The sequence below is a fragment of the Salmo salar genome, chromosome ssa22 (assembly GCF_905237065.1).
Source record: "Salmo salar chromosome ssa22, Ssal_v3.1, whole genome shotgun sequence".
In the NCBI taxonomy this organism is placed as follows: domain Eukaryota; kingdom Metazoa; phylum Chordata; class Actinopteri; order Salmoniformes; family Salmonidae; genus Salmo; species Salmo salar.
In genome coordinates, this window is record NC_059463.1 from 39492579 (window position 1) to 39517679 (window position 25101).

General features: G+C 44.7%; 1 protein-coding gene across 17 annotated transcripts in view; it reads right to left on the bottom strand.

The window, feature by feature from the left end:
* The window catches only part of LOC100380688 (calcium-dependent secretion activator 1), a 158319-nt gene extending 133419 nt beyond the window's left edge, over positions 1 to 24900 (bottom strand). For 7 of the 17 annotated variants that reach the window (XM_014167821.2, XM_045705294.1, XM_045705297.1 and 4 more), the window contains exon 1: positions 24237 to 24896. In XM_014167821.2, coding sequence (XP_014023296.1) covers positions 24237 to 24584 — 348 coding nt within the window. In that variant the 5' untranslated portion in view covers positions 24585 to 24896. Of the gene's footprint in view, positions 1 to 24236 lie in introns of all 17 variants that reach the window. The other 10 variants (XM_014167818.2, XM_045705292.1, XM_014167816.2 and 7 more) reach the window with 5 other exon arrangements.
* Between the last annotated feature and the right edge of the window lie 201 nt (positions 24901 to 25101).

The window sequence follows — 25101 nt, forward strand, 5'->3', positions numbered from 1 at the left end:
ACCCAGGCTGGAAAAACTGGATCATTGTTATTCTAACTTCCACAACGCATACAAAGCCCTCCCCGCCCTCCTTTTGGAAAATCTGACCACGACTCCATTTTGTTGCTCCCAGCCTATAGACAGAAACTAAAACAGGAAACGACCATGCTCAGGTCTGTTCAATGCTGGTCCGACCAATCGGATTCCACGCTTAAAGATTGCTTCGATCACGTGGACTGGGATATGTTCCGTATAGCGTCAGACAATAACATTGATGAATACGCTTATTTGGTGAGTGAGTTTATTAGCAAGTGCATCGGTGATGTTGCACCCACAGCGACTATAAAAACCTTCCCCAACCAGAAACTGTGGATTGATGGCAGCATTCGCACAAAACTGAAAGCGCGAACAACTGCTTTTAATCAGGGCAAGGCGACCTCCGCAAGGCAATCAAACAAGCTAAGCGTCAGTATAGAGACAAAGTAGATTCGCAATTCAACGGCTCAAACATGAGAGGTATGTGGCAGGGTCTACAGTCAATCATGGACTACAAAAAGAAAACCAGCCCCATCGCGGACCACGATGTCTTGCTCCCAGACAAACTAAACAACTTCTTTGCTCGCTTTGAGGACAATACAGTGCCACCGACACGGCCCGCTAGCAAAACCTGCAGGCTCTCCTTCACTACAGCCAACGTGAGTAAAACATTTAAACATGTTAACCCTCGCAAGGCTGCCAGCCCAGACGGCATCCCCAGCTGCGTCCTCAGAGCACACGCAGACCAGCTGGCTGGTGTGTTTATGGACATATTCAATCAAAACTTATCCCAGTCTGCTGTTCCCACATGCTTCAAGAGGGCCACCATTGTTCCTGTTCCCAAGAAAGCTAAGGTAACTGAGCTAAATGACTATTACCCCATAGCACTCACTTCCATCATCATGAAGTGCTTTGAGAGACTAGTCAAGGACCATATCACCTCCACCCTACCTGACATCCTAGACCGACTCCAATTTGCTTACCGCCCCAATACGTCCACAGACGACGCAATCGCAATCACACTGCACACTGCCCTAACCCATCTGGACAAGAGGAATACCTATGTAAGAATGCTGTTCATCAACTACAGCTCAGCATGTAACACCATAGTACCCTCCAATCTCGTCATTAAGCTCGAGACCCTGGGTCTCGACACTGCCCTGTGTAACTGGGTCCTGGACTACCTGACGGGCCGCCCCCAGGTGGAGAGGGTAGGAAACAACATCTCCACCCCGCTGATCCTCAACACTGGGGCCCGACAAGGGTGCGTTCTCAGCCCTCTCCTGTACTCCCTGTTCACCTATGACTGCGTGGCCATGCACGCCTTCAACTCAATCATCAAGTTTGCAGACGACACTACAGTGGTAGGCTTGATTACCAACAACGACGAGACAGCCTACAGGGAGGAGGTGAGGGCCCTCGGAGTGTGGTGTCAGGAAAATTACCTCACACTCAATGTCAACAAAACCAAGGAGATGATCATGGACTTCAGGAAACAGCAGAGGGAGCAGCCCCTTATCCACATCGACGGGACAGTAGTGGAGAAGGTGGAAAGTTTTAAGTTCCTCGGCGTGCACATCACGGACAAACTGAAATGGTCCACCCACACAGACAGCGTGGTGAAGAAGGCGTAGCAGTGCCTCTTCAACCTCAGGAGGCTGAAGAAATTTGGCTTGTCACCTAAGATGCACAATCTAGAGCACCCTGTCAGGCTGTATCACCGCCTGGTACGGCCACTGCCCTGCCGACAACCGTAAGGCTCTCCAGGGGGTAGTGAGGTCTGCACAACGCATCACCGGGGGCAAACTACCTGCCCTCCAGGACACCTACACCACCCGATGTCACAGGAAGGCCAAAAAGGTCATCAAGGACAACAACCACCCGAGCCACTGCCTGTTCACCCCGCTATCATCCAGAAGGCGAGGTCAGTACAGGTGCATCAAAGCTGGGACCGAGAGACTGAAAAACAGCTTCTATCTCAAGGCCATCAGACTGTTAAACAGTCTTGCCTATGCCGTTCGGCCATCGCTCATCCATATATTTTTATGTACATATTCTTATTAATTCCTTTACACTTGTGTTGTTGTGAAATTGTTAGATTACTTGTTAGATATTACTGCATGGTCAGAACTAGAAGCACTAGCATTTCGCTACACTTGCATTAACATCTGCTAACCATGTGTATGTGACAAATAAAATTTGATTTGATGTAATGTAATCTCTCACTAAAGCACAACTGAATCATCTGCATCAATATTTCACAGAGGAATCCTGGGTATTTAAGTAGGAAAAACAAATATTGACCAATTATGACTGATAACAGGAGCAAGATGGTCGCCTGTAGTAAAGACCACATGCTAGAGAGACAGGCAGGATCAGAAATACCTCTCCTTTATAATGTAACTATATTAGACAACCCTGTCATGTTCTGTTAATCCTAGATGATACAGTACATAGATTGAATGGTCCACACTGTAATAAAAATTACAACATCTTTCTTTTTCCATGTCCTGTCGATGACAAGAAGATATTTGTATATGCATTTTATCTCAATACTTTATGAGCCCCTCAAACCACATAGCTATATTTTATTAAAACATTAAATCAAAGTTGGGTGTGTGCTCTGCAGGCATTACTTTGGATTACACTTTGACACTTTAGTTCAGCAGCCACCTCAGCCTCACCATGTGTAATAGTATTTCCAGTGGTGGAAAAAGTACCCCATTTTCATACTTGAGTAAAAGTAAAGATACCTTAATAGAAAATTACTCAAGTAAAAGTGTAAGTCACCCAGTAAAATACTACTTGAGTAAAAGTCTAAAAGTATTTTGTTTTAAATATACTTAGGTATCGAAAGTACATTGTATTGATAAAATATACTATACAAAAGTAAAAGTTAAAATAATTTCAAATTCCTTATATTAAGCAAACCAGATGGCACCATTTTTTTAATTTTTTTTTTATTTACAAATAGCCAGGGGCACACTCCAACAAACGAATCATGTGTGTTTAGTGAGTCCGCCAGATCAACCAAAAAACTCTCCTCTGACAAGACAACCTTTTCTGAGAGAAAAAGCTGGGGAACAGACAGACAGACAGACAGACAGACAGACAGACAGACAGACAGACAGACAGACAGACAGACAGACAGACAGACAGACAGACAGACAGACAGACAGACAGACAGACAGACAGACAGACAGACAGACAGACAGACAGACAGACAGACAGACAGACAGACAGACAGACAGACAGACAGACAGACAGACAGATAGATAGATAGATAGATAGATAGATAGATAGATAGATAGATAGATAGATAGATAGATAGATAGATAGATAGATAGATAGATAGATAGATAGATAGATAGATAGATAGATAGATAGATAGATAGATAGATAGATAGATAGATAGATGAAAAGCAGAAGCGCTAGAGGAAGAAAAATATGGCGTAGAGATCAATACTTGAGATTCGGCATCTGTGGTTTTGTCTCTCTACCCCAACAGCTGCTAGAGCAGAAGAGAGTGGAGAAGCTCTGACTCGTCCTTGCTCTGTCCTAATACACACACAAACACACATGCACTTGTCCTACTTGTCCCTGTTCTGTCCTAATAGACTGCAGTGTTCAAGGACCATCCGGAGGTGCAGAAATGTTAATATTCACCCGTATGCCAATCAGGGCTGTTCTAGCAGAATGTAATGAGTTGATAGCTGGCCCGACACACACACACACACACACACACACACACACACACACACACACACACACACACACACACACACGTCCTTGGCTGTCCTCTCTCGGAAGAGGGCGTGTGTCTTCAATCGTCACAGATGGAGAGGAGACAGGGAACACAGGACACACCCCTTATTGACAGCTGGGCTCGGCTCACTGTTTTCATTTGCTCGAAAGTGATTAAATTGATTGTCCAAAGGTTAGGTCATGTGTTCAGTGTACCAACAAATACTAATTAGAGTGTCTATAGCTACAGTAGACTATTCCTGTGCTAAGCTTACTGTAACAGGCAGGCAGCCAGATATCATGTGGCGCTCCTGTGTCAGACAATCTGGGAGCAAAAGAGACAGCAAAGACGACAGAATTACGATTTTTGGTGTAAATGCAAACCTAAATTCAACACAGAGGTCACAAGTCTCACGAAGGTCTTGTGTAGTGTTCAGTAGTAGTAGGGTCTGGTGTATGTTCAGTAGTAGTAGGGTCTGGTGTATGTTCAGTAGTAGTAGGGTTTGGTGTAGTGTTCAGAAGTAAAAGGGTCTGGTGTAGTGTTCAGAAGTAAAAGGGTCTGGTGTAGTGTACAGTAGTAGTAAGGTCTGGTGTAGTGTTCAGTAGTAGTAGGGTCTGGTGTATGTTCAGTAGTAGTAGGGTCTGGTGTAGTGTTCAGTAGTAGTACGGTCTGGTGTATGTTCAGTAGTAGTAGGGTCTGGTGTAGTGTTCAGTAGTAGTAGGGTATGGTGTAGTGTTCAGTAGTAGTAGTAGGGTCTGGTGTAGTGTTCAGTAGTAGTAAGATCTGGTGTAGTGTTCAGTAGTAGTAGGGTCTGGTGTATTGTTCAGTAGTAGTAAGGGCTGGTGTAGTGTTCAGTGGTAGTAGGGTCTGGTGTAGTGTTCAGTAGTAGTATGGTCTGGTGTAGTGTACAGTAGTAGTAGTAGGGTCTGGTGTAGTGTTCAGTAGTAGTAGGGTATGGTGTAGTGTTCAGTAGTAGTAGTAGGGTCTGGTGTAGTGTTCAGTAGTAGTAAGATCTGGTGTAGTGTTCAGTAGTAGTAGGGTCTGGTGTATTGTTCAGTAGTAGTAGGGGCTGGTGTAGTGTTCAGTGGTAGTAGGGTCTGGTGTAGTGTTCAGTAGTAGTATGGTCTGGTGTAGTGTACAGTAGTAGTAGTAGGGTCTGGTGTAGTGTTCAGTAGTAGTAGGGTATGGTGTAGTGTTCAGTAGAAGTAGTAGGGTCTGGTGTAGTGTTCAGTAGTAGTAGGGTCTGGTGTAATGTTCAGTAGTATTAAGGTCTGGTGTAGTGTTCAGTAGTAGTAGGGTCTGGTGTAGTGTCCAGTAGTAGTAGTAGGGTCTGGTGTAGTGTTCAGTAGTAGGGTCTGGTGTAGTGTTCAGTAGTAGTAGGGTCTGGTGTAGTGTACAGTATTAGTAGTAGGGTCTGGTGTAGTGTTCAGTAGTAGTAGTAGTATGGTCTGGTGTAGTGTTCAGTAGTAGTAGGGTCTGGTGTAGTGTTCAGTAGTAGTGTGGTCTGGTGTAGTGTGCATTAGTAGTAGTGTCTGGTGTAGTGTTCAGTAGTAGTAGGGTCTGGTGTAGTGTACAGTAGTAGTAAGGTCTGGTGTAGTGTACAGTAGTAGTAGGGTCTGGTATAGTGTTTAGTAGCAGTAGGGTCTGGTGTAGTGTTTAGTAGCAGTAGGGTCTGGTGTAGTGTACTGTGTAGGTAAGGTCTGGTGTAGTGTACAGTAGTAGTATGGTCTGGTGTAGTGTTCAGTAGTAGTAGGGTTTGGTGTAGTGTACTGTGGTAGTAAGGTCTGGTGTACTGTACGGTAGTAGTAGGGTCTGTTGTAGTGTACAGTAGTAGTAGGGTCTGGTGTAGTGTTCAGTAGTAGTAGGGTCTGGTGTAGTGTTCAGTAGTAGTGTGGTCTGGTGTAGTGTACAGTAGTAGTAGTGTCTGATGTAGTGTTCAGTAGTAGTAGGGTCTGGTGTAGTGTTCAGTAGTAGTAGGGTCTGGTGTAGTGTACAGTAGTAGTAAGGTCTGGTGTAGTGTACAGTAGTAGTAGGGTCTGGTGTAGTGTTTAGTAGCAGTAGGGTCTGGTGTACTGTTCAGTAGTAGTAGGGTCTGGTGTAGTGTTCAGTAGTAGTGTGGTCTGGTGTAGTGTTTAGTAGCAGTAGGGTCTGGTGTACTGTTCAGTAGTAGTAGGGTCTGGTGTAGTGTTCAGTAGTAGTAGGGTCTGGTGTAGTGTTTAGTAGCAGTAGGGTCTGGTGTAGTGTTTAGTAGCAGTAGGGTCTGGTGTACTGTTCAGTAGTAGTAGGGTCTGGTGTAGTGTTTAGTAGCAGTAGGGTCTGGTGTAGTGTACTGTGTAGGTAAGGTCTGGTGTAGTGTACAGTAGTAGTATGGTCTGGTGTAGTGTTCAGTAGTAGTAGGGTTTGGTGTAGTGTACTGTGGTAGTAAGGTCTGGTGTACTGTACAGTAGTAGTAGGGTCTGGTGTAGTGTACAGTAGTAGTAGGGTCTGGTGTAGTGTTCAGTAGTAGTAGGGTCTGGTGTACTGTTCAGTAGTAGTAGGGTCTGGTGTAGTGTTCAGTAGTAGTGTGGTCTGGTGTAGTGTACAGTAGTAGTAGTGTCTGGTGTAGTGTTCAGTAGTAGTAGGGTCTGGTGTAGTGTTCCGTAGTAGTATGGTCTGGTGTAGTGTACAGTAGTAGTAGGGTCTGGTGTAGTGTTCAGTAGTAGTAGGGTCTGGTGTACTGTTCAGTAGTAGTAGGGTCTGGTGTAGTGCTCAGTAGTAGTGTGGTCTGGTGTAGTGTACAGTAGTAGTAGTGTCTGATGTAGTGTTCAGTAGTAGTAGGGTCTGGTGTAGTGTTCAGTAGTAGTGTGGTCTGGTGTAGTGTTTAGTAGCAGTAGGGTCTGGTGTAGTGTACAGAAGTAGTAGGGTCTGGTGTAGTGTACAGTAGTAGTAGGGTCTGGTGTAGTGTACAGTAGTAGTAGGGTCTGGTGTAGTGTTCAGTAGTAGTAGGGTCTGGTGTAGTGTTCAGTAGTAGTAAGGTCTGGTGTAGTGTTCAGTAGCAGTAGGGTCTGGTGTAGTGTACAGTAGCAGTATGGTCTGGTGTAGTGTTCAGTAGTAGTAAGGTCTGGTGTAGTGTTCAGTAGTAGTAGGGTCTGGTGTAGTGTTCAGTAGTAGTAGGGTCTGGTGTAGTGTTCAGTAGTAGTAGGGTCTGGTGTAGTGTTCAGTAGTAGTAGGGTCTGGTGTAGTGTACAGTAGTAGTAGGGTTTGGTGTAGTGTACTGTAGTAGTAGGGTCTGGTGTAGTGTTCAGTAGTAGTAGGGTCTGGTGTAGTGTTCAGTAGTAGTAGGGTCTGGTGTAGTGTTTAGTAGTAGTAGGGTCTGGTGTAGTGTACAGTAGTAGTAGGGTCTGGTGTAGTGTTCAGTAGTAGTAGGGTCTGGTGTAGTGTTCAGTAGTAGTAGGGTCTGTTGTAGTGTACAATAGTAGTAGTGTCTGGTGTTGTGTATAGTAGTAGTAGGGGCTGGTGTCTACCGCTTACCAAGGACTTATTTTAATGTCTACAGCTTACCAAGTACTTATTTTAATGTCTACTGCTTACCAAGGACTTATTTTAATGTCTACTGCTTACCAAGGACTTATTGTAATGTCTACTGCTTACAAAGGACTTATTTTAATGTCTACAGCTTACCAAGGACTTATTTTCATGTCTACAGCTTACCAAGTACTTATTTTAATGTCTACTGCTTACCAATGACTTATTTTAATGTCTACTGCTTACCAAGTACTTATTTTAATGTCTACTGCTTACCAAGGACTTATTTTAATGTCTACTGCTTACCAAGGACTTATTTTAATGTTTACTGCTTACCAAGGACTTATGTTTTGTGTTAGTAACAAGTATTTAACATACTGCAAGAGCATTTTGTGAATGCTAGAATAGCTGTATTTTTTTATTACTATACCAACCAACTATCCTCTTTTTCCCTTGTGGCGGAAGATATGACATGCATTGGTTAATTTGCATTCTATGAAAATTCAAAGTAGCATATCAATTTATGTTGTTCGAGGGTGTATTTACATGAGAAAAAGATATGTGGAGAAAGCGTGTGATGGGGAGAAAATGAAATGATGGGGAGATGGGGAGAAAAAGTGAGGGAGAGAAGCATGAGAAAATATAGGAGGATAGAGAGAAGGGATAGAGAGAAATTAAAAACAGAGGGAAGGATGATCAGAGAGTAGAGGGTATCTCCTGTGCTTAATACTTTTTTTTGAAGAGCAGCCCTCATGTCATATTCATGGTCTCAGTGTGTGTGTATGTGTATGTGTGTGTGTGTGTGTGTGTGTGTGTGTGTGTGTGTGTGTGTGTGTGTGTGTGTGTGTGTGTGTGTGTGTGTGTGTGTGTGTGTGTGTGTGTGTGTGTGTGTGTGTTTGTGTGTATATGTGTGAATATCTGTATTATGCTTGAAGTTAAATGTTAAATGTGGAACGGTATCAAATACAGCAATCACATGGATTCATGTTTTTGACACCGTTCCATTTGCTCCGTTCCAGGCATTATTATCTCTCTCTCTCTCTCTCTCTCTCTCTCTCTCTCTCTCTCTCTCTCTCTCTCTCTCTCTCTCTCTCTCTCTCTCTCTCTCTCTCTCTCTCTCTTCTCTCTCTCTCTCTCTCTCTCTCTTTATCTATCTATCTCTATCTTAGCACACTCACAGTATCTTAGCCACACCAGCTGTTCACTCCTATTCGGGGCGGCAGGGTAGCATAGTGGTTAGAGTGTTGGGCTAATAACAGGAAGGTTGCAAGTTCAAATCCCTGAAATCTGTCGTTCTGCTCCTGAACAACGCAGTTAACCCACTGTTCCTAGGCCGTCATTGAAAATAAGAATTTGTTCTTAATTCTCACGTATTTCTATATTTTGCTCAGTGATGGTTCACTCAGCAGATGTATGTCACCATACATACGTATACAGCAGTGTCTGATGGGAAATATCGCATACAGTATATCCATGGGGGTTTAATGAGTCACTTGCTCATTTTAAGTGTGAATGTTAGTGGAACATGTCCATTCCCACTGTAGCTGTACATTATGTACTGATGTACTGTAGCTGTACATGATGTACTGTACCTGTATATGATGTACTGATGTACTGTAGCTGTACATAATGAACTGATGTACTGTAGCTGTACATGATGTACTGTAGCTGTACATGATGTACTGTAGCTGTACATGATGTACTGTAGCTGTACATGTGTGATTAACTACTGTATGACCACGTAACCATTAAATCATTTTAATTAACATTTATTTCAACAGGGAGTCATGCTGAGACCAAGCTCTCTTTTACAGATGAGCCCTGTATACACATCAATACAAGTGCCATCATGCTCTTATATAGATACAGTATACAGTATATCGATATACAGTACCAGTCAAAAGTTTGGACACACCTACTCATTCAAGGGTTTTTCTTTATTTTTACTATTTTCTACACTGTATAATAATAGTGAATACATCAAAACTATGAAATAACACATATGGAATCATGTAGTAACCAAAAAAGTTACTCCATGCCGTCTGGTTTGCGCTTAGTGGGACTATAATTTGTTTTTCAAAAGGACAATGACCCAACACACCTCCAGGCTGTGTAAGGGATATTTGACCAATAAAGAGAGTGATGAGGGCTGCATCAGATGTCCTGGCCTCCACAATCATCCGACCTCAACCCAATTGAGATAGTTTGGGATGAGTTGGACCGCAGAGTAAAGGAAAAGCAGCCAACAAGTGCTCAGTACATGTCGGAACTCCTTCAAGACTGATGGAAAAGCATTTCAGGTGAAGCTGGTTTAGACTGTGCAAATCTGTCATCAAAGTAAAGGGTGGCTACTTTGAAGAAACTAAAATATACAATTAGTTTAAAATTTTTTTGCTTACTACATGATTCCATATGTGTTATTTAACAGTTTTGGCCGCAAACCTGAACCTATAGGGGAGGGTCCGGGTGGGCATCTATACTTTGCGGCAGCTCTGGTTCGGGGCGTAGCCCCCACACCTCCCGCTGATCCCCCCACTTCTGTGTCACCGGAAGAACCAGACTGTGGATCATCGCCGGAGGCTCTGAACTGTCGACCGCCGCTGAAGACTCTGGTCTGTAGGCCGCCGCTGAAGACTCTGGGCTGCAGGCCGCCGCTGAAGACACTGGGCTGCAGGCCGTCGCTGAAGACTCTGGGCTGCAGGCCGTCTCAGGAGGTTCCGGGCTGCAGGCCGTCTCAGGAGGTTCCGGGCTGCAGGCCGTCTCAGGAGGTTCCGGGCTGCAGGCCGTCTCAGGAGGTTCCGGGCTGCAGGCCGTCTCAGGAGGCTCCGGGCTGCAGGCCGTCTCAGGAGGCTCCGGGCTGCAGGCCGTCTCAGGAGGTTCCGGGCTGGGGAGCGTCGCTGGAGGCTCCGGGCTGGGGAGTGTTGCTGGAGGCTCTGGACTGGGGAGCATCGCTGGAGGCTCCGGACTGGGTAGCGTGGCTGAAGGCTCTGGACTGGGGAGCGTTGCTGAAGGCTCCGGACTGGAGAGCGTCGCTGTAGGTTCTGGACCGGGGAACGTCGCTGCGGGCTCCGTGCCATGGATCATCACTACAGGTTCCGCACCATGGATCATCACTGGAGGCTTTGTGCCATGGATCATCACTGGAGACTCCGGGCCATGGATTATCACTGGTGGCTTCGTGCCATGGATCATCTCTACAGGCTCCGGGCCATGGATCATCACTGGAGGCTTCGTGCCATGGATCATCTCTACAGGCTCCGGGCCATGGATCATCACTGGAGGCTTCGTGCCATGGTTCATCACTGGAGGCTTCAGACCATAGATCATCCCTGGAGGCTTCCTACGTGGATCTGGAACCGCTCTCACCGGACTGGGGAGACGCAGGAGACTGGGTGCGCAGAGCAGGCACAGGGTATACTGGACCGTGGAGGCGCACTGGAGGTCTGGAGCTTAGGGCTGGCACACCCTGTCCTGGCTGGATGTTTATTTTAGCCCAGGAAGGGCGGAGCGCTGGCACAGGACGAACTGGTTTGTGCTGGTGAACGGGGGGTACCGTGCGTAGAGCTGACACAGGATAACCTGGGCCGAAGAGACGCACTGGAGACCAGGAACGCTGAGCCGGCACACTTCTTCCTGGCTGACTGCCAACTCTAGCACGGCAACTGTGAGGAGCTTGCACCGAGCACACCGGGCTGTGAGTGTGCACTGGCGACACAGTGCGTATCACAGCATAACACGGTGCTTGCTCGGTCACTCGCTCCCCACGGTAAGCACGGGGAGTTGGCTCAGGTCTCAACCCCGACTTCGCCAATCTCCCCGTGTGCCCCCCCCCCAAAAAAATACAATTGGGGCGCTGCCTCAGGCGCTTCCGTTGTTGCCTTGCTTGTTCCTCCCAGTATTGCCGTTCCACTTTCACTGCCTCTATCTCCTCTTGCGGACGGCGATACTCCCCAGGCCTTGTCCAGGGTCCTGCCCCATCCAGGGTTTCCTCCCAGGTCCGGTCATCCTGCCTACGCTGCTTGGTCCTTTTGTGGTGGGATCTTCTGTAGCGGTTGTCCAAAGGAGTAGACCAAGGCGCTGCGTGGTATGTGTTCATCTTGATATTTTATTTAAATCAGAACACTTAAACAAAATAATAAACAAAGGTAAACGACCGTCACATCTTGCAGGATTACCGAGCAGTACAAAAATAAGATCCCACAACTCAAGGAGGGAAAAAGGGCTGCCTAAGTATGGTTCCCAATCAGAGACAACGAATGGCAGCTGCCTCTGATTGGAAACCATACCTGGCCAAAACATAGAAATATAAAACATAGAATGCCCACCCCACACCCTGACCTAACAAAATAGAGAAATAAACCGTCTCTCTCAGGTCAGGGCGTGACACGTACAGTCAATAACACAATAGAAAGAAAAGAAAGTCTATATACAGTGTGTGTAAATGGCATGAGGAGGTAAGGCAATAAATAGGCCATAGTAGCAAAGTAATTACAATTTAGCAGATTAACACTGGAGTGATAGATGAGCAGATAGTGATGAGCAGATGATGGTTTGTAAGTAGTGATACTGGTGTGCTAAAGAGCAGCAAAGTAAATAAAAACAATATGGGGATGACGTAGGTAGATTGGGTTACAGATGGACTATGTACAGCTGCAGCGATTGGTTAGCTGTTCAGATAGCTGATGTTTAAAGTTAGTGAGGGAAATGTAAGTCTCCAGCTTCAGCGATTTTTGCAATTCGTTCCAACACTGTCTTTTATCGATGGTGGTTATGATATCGTTTGTACCTTGAGCGTGGCTGAGGCGCACCCATGACCAGCTCGGAAATCAGATTGCACAGCGGAGAAGGTATGGTGGGATTCTAAATGGTCAGTGATCTGTTTATTAACTTGGCTTTCAAAGACTTTAGAAAGGCAGGGCAGGATGGATATAGGTCTGTAACAGTTTGGGTCTAGAGTGTCACCCCCTTTGAAGAGGGGGATGACCACAGCAGCTTTCCAATATTTAGGGATCTCGGACAATACGAAAAAGAGGTTGAACAGACTGGTAATAGGGGTTGCAACAATGGCAGCGGATAATTTCAGAAAGAGAGGGTCCAGATTGTCTAGCCCAGCTGATTTGTACGGGTCCAGGTTTTGCAACTCTTTCAGAACATCTGCGATCTGGATTTGGGTGAAGGAGAAGCTGGGGAGGCTCGGGCGAGTTGCTGTGGGGGGTGTTTGGGCAGTTGACCGGGGTAGAGGTAGCCAGGTGGAAAGCATGGCCAGCCATAGAAAAATGCTTATTGAAATTCTCAATTATCGTGCATTTATCGGTGGTGACAGTGTTTCCTAGCCTCAGTGCAGTGGGCAGTTGGGAGGAGGTGCTCTTATTCTCCATGGACTTTACAGTGGTCCCAGAACTTTTTTGAGTTTGTGCTACAAGATGCAAATTTCTGTTTGAAAAAGCTAGCCTTGGCTTTCCTAACTGCTTGTGTATATTGGTTCCTAACTTCCCTGAAAAGTTGCATATCACGGGGGCTATTTGATGCTAATGCAGTACGCCACAGGATGTTTTTGTGCTGGTCAAGGGCAGTCAGGTCTGGAGTGAACCAAGGGCTATATCTGTTCCTGGTTCTACATTTTTTGAATGGGGCATGCTTATTTAAGATGGTGAGGAAGTCACTTTAAAATAATAACCAGGCATCCTCTACTGACGGGATGAGGTCAATATCCTTCCAGGATACCCGGGCCAGGTCGATTAGAAAGGCCTGCTCGCTGAAGTGTTTTAGGGAACGTTTGACAGTGATGGGGGGGTGGTCGTTTGACCACAGACCCATAACAGATGCAGGCAATGAGGCAGTGATCGCTGAGATCTTGGTTGAAAACAGCAGAGGTGTCTTTGGAGGGTAAGTTGGTTAGGATGACATCTATAAGGGTGCCTGTGTTTACGGATTTGGGATTTTACGGATTTTATTCATACAGTCATGGAATGACCATCCCTTATTCAATGTTACTAAAGTCCTTCACTATCATCTTGCAGGCCTGTGATGTTTACCCTGTAAGAGCTGAATCGTCCAACCACAGTTCATATGTTCCTGGAGAGGGGTTTATTGATTGGATGTGGTTGTAAAAAGGTATGTGGCCTGTTCCTTTTCAGCTTGGTGTCTTAATCAATTAATGAATCAATAATCCTTCATCATCTGATCACACACAGAGTATTCCCAGCTGTGTAATCATTAGCTGCTGTCCAACTGTGGCATGACCAGGATTCAGTTTCTGGTTAATCTCACGACATGAACATGAAGGTCCATTGTGGTATCATGCTACTATCACCCAGAACCAGGAATTGTATCTTCATTTTTTATTTATTTTACACCGTGTTATGGTTTTATAGGATCTCATTCTTTCCTGTCATGTTCTTCCAGCACCTTAGTATGTACAGTGCATTCAGAAAGTGTTCAGACCCATTGACTTTTTAAAATGTTGTTATGTTACAGCCTTATTCTAAAATGTATTCAATAAATACCTCATAATGACAAACGCTAAAACTGTTTTTTAGACATTTTTGCAAATTCATTAAATATAAAAAACAGAAATAACCTATTTACATAAGCATTCAGACCCTTTGCTATGAGATTCGAAATTGAGCTCAGGTGCATCCTGTTTCCATTGATCATCCTTGAGATGTTTCTACAACTTGATTGGAGTCCACCTGTGGTAAATTCAATTGATTGGACATGATTTGGAAAGGCACACACCTGTCTATTTAAGCTCCCAGAGTTGACCACGCATGCCAGAGCAAAAATTAGGCCATGAGGTCGAAGGAATTGTCCATAGAGCTCCAGACAGGATTGTGTCGAGGCACAGCTCTGAAGAAGGGTACAAAAACATTTCTATAGCATTGAAGGTCCCTAAGAACACAGTGGCCTCCATCATTCTTAAATGGAAGAAGTTTGGAACCACCAAGACTTTTCCTAGACTGGCCCGCGTGGCCAAACTGAGAAATCGGGGGAGATGGGCCTTAGATGGGCCTTGGTCAGGGAAGTGACCAAGAACCCGAAAGTTCATCTGTGCAGCACTCTACCAATCAGGCCTTTATGGTAGAGGGGCCAGATAGAAGCCACTCCTCAGTAAAAGGCACATGACAGCCTGCATGGAGTTTGCCAAAAGGCACCTAAAGGACTCAAACCATGAGAAACAAGATTCTCTGGTCTGATGAAACCAAGATTGAACTCTTTGGCCTGAATGCCAAGCGTCACATCTGTAGGAAACTTGGCACCATCCCTAAGCATGGTGTGGGCAGCATCATGCTGTGGGGATGTTTTTCAGTGGCAGGGACTGGGAGACTGGTCAAGATCAAGGGGAAAGATGAACGGAGCAAAGTACAAAGAGATCCATGATGAAAACCTGATCCAGAGCGCACAGGACCTCATGCTGGGGCAAAGTCTTAAGCACACAGCCAAGACAATGCAGGGGTGGCTTCGGGACAAATCTCTGAATATCCTTGAGTGGCGCAGCCTGACCCCGAACATCTCTGGAGAGACCTGAAAGTACAGTAGCTGTGCAGCAACGCTCCCAATCCAACCTGACAGAGCTTGAGAGGATCTGCAGAGAAGAATGGGAGAAACTCCCCAAATAAAGGTGTGCCAAGCTTGTAGCGTCCTAACCAAGACTCAAGGCTGTAATTGCTACCAAAGGTCTCCAACAAAGTACTGAGTAAAGGGTCTGAATGCTTATGTAAATGTTATATTTCAGTGTTTTATTTTTTATAAATTTGGTCAAATTTCTAAACCGGTTTTTGCTTTGTCATTATGGGGTATTGTGTGTAGATTGATGAGGGAGAAAAAAATGATTTCATCAATTTTAGAATAATGCTTTATTGTAACAATGTGGAAAAAGTCAAGGGGTTTGAATCCTTTCCGAATGCACTGTAATAAGGGAAACTAATGGCAGGACAATTTTGACTATCAGTAAGCCAATTGAAGTCCTCTACACATCAAACCTAAATAATGCAGTCCAAGTGACCAATACGGTATCGGAAGCTAGGCTTGAAAAATTCCAACTTTTCCAAACTTCCCAGGATTGCCAGAAATCCTGGTTGGAACATTCCCAAAATCAGGAGAGAATTTTTGGGAAAGTTATCAGAATCTTGTAGCCCTAGCAGCTACCTAATCTCACCACTAGGTTGTTTAAAGGACTGGCCTATCCTGTCATTCCTGGCAACCGTCTCTTTACAGGATGTCAAGCCATGAGACCTAGAGTTGTTACTAGGCAGACCAAATGGCACTATATTCCGTATGTAATGCACTACTTTTGGCTAGATTTTTGGCCAGGACCAATAGGGTTCTTTTAAAATGTAGGTGAGACAGTCTTCTACCTCATGATGCTACTTTGTTGTCGGAGTGGACTGCGGAGCACTCGACTCGGGCTGGGTGCATCAGATCAAGATTTAGACAGACCACTCCAGACACTATTGTGTCCCAAATGGCCCCCTGTTCCCTACATAGTGCAGTACTTTTGACCATAGGGCTCAGGTCTGAAGTTTTGCACTACAGTATATAGTGCATAGTGTACCATTTGGGATGCAGTCCTACTCTCCTTGAAGATTGGTGTTGCTGGGCTGCATTTAATTCTAGGAACATGATCCCTCCCCTTTGCCCTCCACTCCCATTCATGGATCTTAGACAAGTACATCGTTTCTGCCATATTGCTTTCCCCTACCCAGTCTTGTCAGATCTGTGAAGGGGAGTGAACAAGAGAATATGAAGGGAGGGAACCACTTGAAATGAAATGCACCGCTCCATGGCTATTTAAAACCATACTGCACTACCCACCGCCACCTGTTTCCTTCCTATCCCTGCTTTGATATATCGCCAAGATCTGACCCTGGCTTTCATGTGGCTAATGAGTTGGGCTGATCCACTTCACTTATCTTGTTGTATTAATACAGCCTTAATCCTCCAAATCCTAACCTTCCATCAGGCTCTCTCTGCGCTAAACATGTGTGTCCCAAATTCCCTATTTAGTGCACTACTTTTGACCAGAGCCCATAGGTATATTAGTACTGAGTGTGTAGGGCGTAGTCTTTCTTTTGCTTCTTTCCTTTCCATCTCGTTTCCACTTCAAACACATTACAAAACCTCGAACAGACATGGATAAAAACCTGCACACTTTGTCCCACTATATATATATATTTTTTTTTTTAAAACCTTTTTTTAACTAAGCAAGTCAGTTAAGAACAAAATCTTATTTACAATGAACAGTGGGTTAACTGCCTTGGGTATTTGATCTAGCAACCTTTCAGTTACTGGCCCAATGCTCTAACCACTAGGCCAGTTCCAAATATCATCCAAAGTAAATAGACAAAACACACACAAACACTAGACATGATAATTTCCATACTATTTCCAGAAAGAGCCACGTTGGCACCTCTTCACCATCATCATTAAAAAGCCCTTGAGGACCAAACGACAAGCAGAGGATCGGAGGAGTGAAGTGAATTGCAGAAGCACGACTACTAGATTACAAGAATGCTAACTTCATCAACCTCTCAATTCGCCACTGATTTGCATCTCAATCGTGTTCATAATGAATTCATCAGGCCTGCGCTGCGTAGCTCCCCTGCTCTGGTTCCCTGTTCCCAGGCAGCAGAGGAGGCACAGATGACAAGCAGGGGAGCAGCGGTGGGGCGGTGGACCGAGGAGTTAGGGGGATAGCTTATCTCATGAAGGGTCAGTCAGAGATTGAGGTTTGAATATAGTGCAGGGAATTGGTGTTTCTCAGATGGATCATGGATAGAGGAAGGTAGGTAGAATATGGTGTGAGTAATCCACTGACATCCCTAATACCCAAACAAACTCTAGTAGAGGCATTGTAATGTCACATATGAATACAAATCCTTGTACACAAATTCACATACACCGAATATGTACACAAGTACATGAGCCTATATGCACACACACTGACTCAAATATGTTTGGTGTTTAAGAATAGACCCAATGGCAGCACAGTAATGCAGCAATGTTCACAATATGCCCCTTCTCCCTTTAGCTGAGAGCTTTCTGACTGAAGAAATCATTTTTCACGGGCCTCAAAAGGAAGTGACAGTCAGTAATTGCCCCATTGTGTTGTGTCTTTCACAGGGTCACTGCGCTGCACTTCAAGGAGCAACAGCCCAACTCCTTTTCCTCTGCCTCTGCTGCCTCCTCTGTCTGTCTCTCTTTCCGTACCAAGGCCTGTTTCACACTGATAGCCCAAGTCACTATGTTCTGTTGGTGTGCCAGCCCCAAGTCCTAATAACGGATTATAATGCTGCAGCCTGGCTGCTCCTCTCCTCTCCTCCACTACGCAGCTACACAGAATGGCTTTCAAGTCCTTTCATTACACAAAAGCTTTCAGCGTATTCTGGTGACTAATCTGGAACTATAGGAAAAAAATATAGGCTGTATATTATTTCTAGATGTATCCACCATCGGGCAATTAGGAAGAAATTCTTACGTGAGCCCTTGGTTTGATTATCAATGGGCTTCCAATGGGAAACCTTATATAACAAAAATTACAAAGTATGGTCTCATGACAATGTGTCATGACTATACAACCATCATTTTTTTTAGGAATAAATAATATGTAAATGGATGATGACTACATTATTAATGATAACAATATAGCTTTTAATTTATTTGATTGATCAGTGATCGATGTTTCTTTTTTTAAGGAAATATCTGAAACAACAGGTTCTGGAGAACACCTTTAAGTTCCACTGTAGTGCTTGGCAAGTACCTGTAATTTTAGGCCTTTCCCAATGTGCAAAAACTGGTTGAATCAACATTGTTTCAACATCATTTCAACCCAAAAAATGTATGTGATGATGTTGAATCAATGTGTCAAAACTGATAGAAAATATTCTCTCCATGAAGTCCCAAACTCAGTCACAACAATAGATCTGTAATGAAGTTCAGGGTCGCCTAATGACTTCATCTTTTAGCTAATGGTCTCAGTCAGTAGTGACATTAATGACTCACGGTCCTGAGTAGACTGGGTCAGAGTGTCCCAATATAGTGCACTAGGGCCCATAGGGCTCAATAATAGGGGTGGTATATATAGGGAATATGATGCCATTTGGGATGCTGCGATGGTTCCAATGTGTGGTTCCACTGTGGGGCTCAAAGCATAGGTAGGTAATATGGTAATGACTGGTAAATGTGTCTGTCTGGCTTTTCATTTCCCTGTCTAGAAGTTGAGACCTAACATTAATGACTTACAGTATTATCTGATTTCAACCTTTATTTCAATATTTATATCAGTAGGGCAATGATGCACACATCTAAACCACTCTGCTCAGTGTCCAATGGATTTGTAACCTCTTTCATAGAGACAAATAGTTGGCTATACTGTTCTTGAACTCTTAAAATGTACAAATGCACAACTTTATATATACCTGCATACACGGGATGTATCCTACAGCATGCTATGGCGCCGGACACGTGTCATGTCAACAGGCCTCAGAATTGCCAGGATTCCATTATTAAAGGCAGCATCTCCACTAAAGGATCACAGACGACTACTGTATGTGGCTTCCATTCAATCTATACAAATACTCCATAGGATTGACATACCTGTAGATACAGTTTATACATTCATTTAAAAGCACTAATGCTAGTAGTGATGGGGATAGGAGACAGTGGTGGCTGGTGGCACTTTAAATCGAAGGATGGGCTCATAGTAATGGCTGGAATGGACTGAAATGAATGGAATGGCAACATTCCAGCCATTAATAACAGCCGTCCCTTCACCAAAAAATATAATCAAATCAAATGTTATTTGTCACATGCGCCGAGTACAACAGGTGCATACCTTACCGTGAAATGCTTACTTACAAGCCTTTAACCAACAATGCAGTTTTAAGAAAAATAAGAGTTAAGAAAATATTTCCTAAATAAACTAAACTAAAAATAATAGAGAAGCAATAAAAGAACAATACCGAAGCTATGTTCAGGGGATACCGGTACAGAGTCAATGTGCAATACACTGGTTAGTTGAGGTAATTCAGTTAATATGTACATAGGTAGGGGTAAAGTGACTATGCATAGATAATAAACAGTCAGTAGTAGCAGCAGTGTAAAAAAGGAAAGAGGGTCAATGCAAATAGTCCGGTTAGCCATTTCATTAGCTGTTCAGCAGTCTTATGACTTGGGGGTAGAAGCTGTTAAGAAGCCTTTTGGACCTAGACTTGGCGCTCCGGTACAGCGTGCAGTGCGGTAGCAGAAAGAACAGTCTATGAGTAGGTTAGCTGGAGTCTTTGACAATTTTTAGGGCCTTCCTCTGACACTGCCTGGTGTAGAGGTCCTGGATGGCAGGCAGCTTAGCCCCAGTGATGTACTGGGCCATACGCACTACCCTCTGTAGTGCCTTCGGTCAGAAGCCGAGCAATTGCCGTACCAGGCAGTGATGCAACCAGTCAGGATGCTCTCGATTTTGCAGCTGTAGAACTTTTTGAGGATCCGAGAACCCATGCCAAAACCTTTCAGTCTCCTGAGGGGGAATAGGCATTGTAGTGCCCTCTTCACGACTGTATTGGTGTGTTTGGACCATGATAGTTTGTTGGTGATGTGAACACCAAGGACCTTGAAGCTCTCAACCTGCTCCACTATAGCACCGTCGATGAGAATGGGGGCGTGCTCAGCCATCCTTTTCCTGTAGTCCACTGTCATCTCCTTGGTCTTGATCACATTGGGGGAGAGGTTGTTGTCCTGGGTCCGCACTGCAGGTCTCTGACCTCCTCCCTATAGGCTGTCTCATCATTGTCGGTGATCAGGCCTACCACCATTGTGCCGCTGCAAACTTAATGATGGTGTTGGAGTCGTGCTTGGCCACGCAGTCATGAGTGAACAGGGAGTACAGGAGGGGACTATGCACGCACCCAAGAAGGGCCCCCGTGTTGAGGATCAGCGTGGCAGATGTGTTGTTGCCTACCCTTACCACCTGGGGGTGGCCCATCAAGCAGTCAAGGATCGAGTTGCAGAGGGAGGTGTTTAGTCCCAGGGTCATTAGCTTAGTGATGAGCTTTGAGGGAACTATGGTGTTGAATGCTGAGCTGTAGTCAATAAACAGCATTCTCATGTAGGTGTTCCTTTTGTCCAGGTGGGAAAGGGCAGTGTGGAGTGTAATAGAGATTGCGTCATCTCTAGATCTGTTGGGTCGGTATGCAAATTGGACTGGGTCTAGGTTTTCTGGGATGAATGTGTTGATGTGAACCATGACCAGCCTTTCAAAGCACTTCATGGCTACAGACGTGAGTGCTACGGGTCAGTAGTCATTTAGGCAGGTTACCTTGGTGTTCTTGGGCACAGGGACTATGTTGGTGTGCTTGAAACATGAAGGTATTACAGACTCAGGAACAGATTGAAAATGTCAGTGAAGACACTTGCCAGTTTGTCAGTGCTGCTTGGAGTACACGTCCTGGTAATTCGTCTGGCCTTGCAGCCTTGTAAATGTTGACCTGTTTAAAGGTCTTACTCACATCGGCTATAGCGGGCGTGATCACACAGTTGTCAGGAAAAGCTGGTGCTCTCATGCTTCAGTGTTGCTTTCCTCAATGTGCGTATAGAAGTAATTTCGCTCATCTGGTAGGCTTGTGTCACTGGGCAGCTCACGCCTGGGCTTCCCTCTGTAGTCCGTAATAGTTTGCAAGCCCTGCCACATTCAATGAGCATCGGAGCTAGTGTAGTAGGATTTAATCTTAGTCCTGTATTGACGCTTTGCCTGTTTGATAGTTCGCCGGAGTGCATAGCAGGATTTCTTATAAGCGTCTGGGTTAGAGTCCCGCTCTTTGAAAGCGGCAGCTTTACCCTTTAGATCAGTGTGGATGTTGCCTGCAATCCATGGCTTCTGGTTGGGGTATGTACGTAAGGTCACTGTGGGGACGATGTCATCGATGCACTTATTGATGAAGTCAGTGACTGGTGTGGTATACTCCCCAATGACATCGGATGAATCCCGGAACATATTCCAGTCTGTGCTAGCAAAACAGTCCTGTATCTTAGCATCTGCATCATCTGACCACTTCCGTATTGAGTGAGTCACTGGTAATTCCTGCTTTAGTTTTTGTGTGTAAACAGGAATCAGGAGGATAGAATTATGGTCAGATTTGTCAAATGGAGGGTGAGGGAGAGCTTTGTATGTGTCTCTGTCTATAGAGTAAAGTTCTGTAAAATACAGCCAGCTGTCTATTATTCATGTCGTTGTTCAGCAACAACTCAGTGAAACATAAGATATTACAGTTTGGTTGGTAGGATAGCCTTGAACGGAGCTCATCCAGTTTATTTTCCATTAATTGCACGTTGGCTAATAGGACGGAGGGTTACCCACTCGTCGACTAATTCTCACACCCCTGTATCGGCTTATTTTCTTCATGCGAATGACGAGGATTCTGGCCTGGTCCGGTATCTGCAGTAAATCCTTTGCGTCCGACTCGTTAATAAAGAAAGTGAGTAATCGCTGTTCTGATATGCAGAAGCGCTTTTCAGTCATAAGAGACGGTGGCAGAAACATTAGGTACAAATAAGTTACAAACAACGAGAAAAAAAACACAAAATAGCACAATTGGTTAGGAGCCCGTAAAACGGCAGCCATCTCCTCTGGCGCCATCAGCCTCCTCTGATGGGAGATAATAATATGTAAATGTGCTAAATACACTGCACTTTATCCCATCAGTGGGTAGGCCTACAATGCAGCGCTGTACCCATGCTGACTCATATGAGTCATCAAAGATATGAAGAACAAACGTTCGTCTGCCATTTAATGAACAGGAATTAAGTGAGGCTTCTTCCCGAATGGCAAGCTACATATATTAACTTTATAGTGTAGTGTAAGTGCACTACTTTTGACCAGGCCTCATAGGGTGCGCTATACACTCTTAGAAAAAGGGGTTCCAAAAGGTGATTTGTCTGTCCCCATAAAATAAACCTTTTTGGTTCCAGGTAGAACCCTTTTTGGTTCTAGGAAGAACCGTTTTGGGTTCCATGTAGAACCCTCTGGGGAGGCTGGCAGGTAGCCTAGCAGTTAAGAGTGTTGGGCCAGTAACTGGAAGGTTGCTGGTTTGAATCCCTGAGCTGACTAGATTAAATATATGTTCACGTGCCCTTGTGCAAGGAACTTAACCCTAATTGCTCCTGTAAATTGCTCTGGATAAGAGCATCTGCTAAATTACTAAAATGACAATGTATCTGAAAAGATCTAGATAGTAGCTTTTTTATAAGAATGTATAGGGATAGAGACCTATGCCATTTTGCAAACACTGCAGCCTGCCATTGTACTTTGCAATTAAAAAGATGATAATATGGACATCAAATAGTGGCCTGTGGGATTATAATTACATTATCTTATTACCTCCACCGACCTAATGCAAACCAACACAAACGGCCGTATGTGGCATGCCGGCTTGATTTTACTGATATTATTATATAGCAAATCAACGTGGATCAACAGTTTTGTTTTTGATCATAGGAACAATGGATAGACACTCGTCCAAAACATGCCACAGAATCTCAATTACAATATGTATGACTCAATTTAGCGATTTAGTATTGAAGAAACTGTTATTCCGTTAACCATTAGGGTTATATTTTTGTCGGTATCTTGTGGACATGTTCCGTCGATTGGGCAGCATCCCGCGACGGTTGATAAGTGGCCACCGGTACAATATGTTCTCAAAATCAGCTATATCTAGCCTACACGGTCGCCTATAGGGACAGTTTATATTAGGGGTGTCAAACTTATTTTGCCCCGTGGCCGTATTCGGTCTTCAAGTAGGGCCGGAGGGCCACACTGAAAATTGGTTACCCTATATTTATTTCCTCGTAGTCAAAACTTGCGAAAGATAGTCCATCGTTTTTGGAATTTTCGATATTCCCTGACTGTCTAGTTTTAATTTCGGTGATTATCAGTGAGCCGGAAACAGTCGTGGAAACTGTATAAATGTAGGTCCATTATCATTCCTACACAGTTTCGATTTGGTATTAGTCATTTTAAAGTAGGCTATATTGAGTCCCCACCCGGGAAAAAAAAAATATATAAATATATATATTTAGGCCATAGGTTTTACACCCATGGTTTATATTGAGACGAAATATGGGGGGGCATATTGAAGGCTGAATGTATGCCTATTCACCAAACAGGGAAAGGGTTTAAATAAACCATAATTGACCCTATCTAAATAGTATGGTTCGATGGTATGTGGATCACGTGACACAATCAAATATTGATTGATTAAATAATTACATTTCTATGAATAAATATGTATTATGGTATAGACTGCCTGCAGTCTCCCGGCTAAAAGGAAAATGTGCAGCCCTTCCAAATGTCCTCAATCTTGTCAGGACTTGGGTCTTACTTTAAGTCACCTTGGGAAAATGAATCGAGGGGTCAAGTGATGGCGCAAAAAGGCTAACATTTTATCCTATAACAGGAATAGCACGGCACACAGCTCTAGACCTCAAATGAAAGCTAGTCAAATGGTGATGTCTTCAACTGCAATGACACTGCTTTATTTAGGTTATATTCAACATATTCCCTTCCGCAATATACATTTATAAATGACACGCTGCACGGATTGGACGGTTTGCCAGGCCCCGCGACTGATTACTGTGTGTGTAGAACGGTGTTTTTTTCTCTGCAACATCCATCTGCATGATGGTTGCCTACGTACCCACACCATAGCTGCCTGCGCTTCATATCCTCGCATTATGCATGGCTGAATTCAGCTACATTCTAAATTCATATAAACAGTGTTGGAGGAAAAACCTAATGTTGGTATGGTATAGCCTATCAATTAGATATGATGGTATTGCGTAAGGGTTTGTGGGATGGTAGGTTTATTATTAATGTAGCTTTTATCCGGCCCTGTATGACAGCATCTAGCTAATCATTGCCGTGAAAAGGAGGCTATTCGTTGACATGTGGTGATTTACGTCCCCTCCACCGTGGGTGGCTTACCTTCTGTTGTCGCCTAGCCATATCCGTGGGCTGTTTTGCATTGAAAGGGTAGGCAATGCACCGCATCACAAATACATATAGTTGCAGCTTCTTTTTGCGCTCCTCTTCCTCCTTCTGCAAATTGGCCTCTTCCACCTTCTCCTGCTCGCTGGCAGCAGACGGGCTCGGGCTGGTCGGGCGAGCGCTACTGCGACTGCTGCTGCTGGGCGCAAGCCCGCCGGAGCTCTCGCTCGTCCGGCTTGGAGAGATGCGGGCTCCGCTCTGGGGTGCCGATGCCTCCTTGTGATGGTGTTCCTCCTCGACCATCCCACCATCCGATTCCTCCTCGCTGGATGACGGATCCAACATATCGCTGCCTAGAGAGGATGTAGCCTGGCAGAACTCCTATTTGCAGAAATTGTGAAATTGATACGAATTCGAACAATAAACTGAAATTAAACCGTTATCTGATTCAAAACGAAAGACACCCGAATTTGCTGAGCCTTTTCTTAAGGTTGCCATAAAATACGACTTATGCTTGGAGAGAGAGCTGAGATGTTGCACGCACACAGACACAGCACGGCAATATTTTCCTTCACGGTGACTCGCCAGTCACCGCCACGGATGTGCGAGAAGGAGGTGGGAGAGAAAGGGAGGAGGGGCGCGAATGAGTGAAAGTGGCTCCTTCAATGAAAAACGCAAGCGATTGCCTCTTCCTGCCAGTTGAGCTCTAGAATTGTTGGACGAGGTCGCGCAGGCGTAAGGAGAGGAGCTGGCCATGGTGCTGAATCTGTTCTTTGGCGCCTGCCTTTCGGTCGGTCGCGTGAAACGGGGTACCGTTGACTTTGAACGAATATCCATTATTGACCTCTGCAGTTGTTGATGT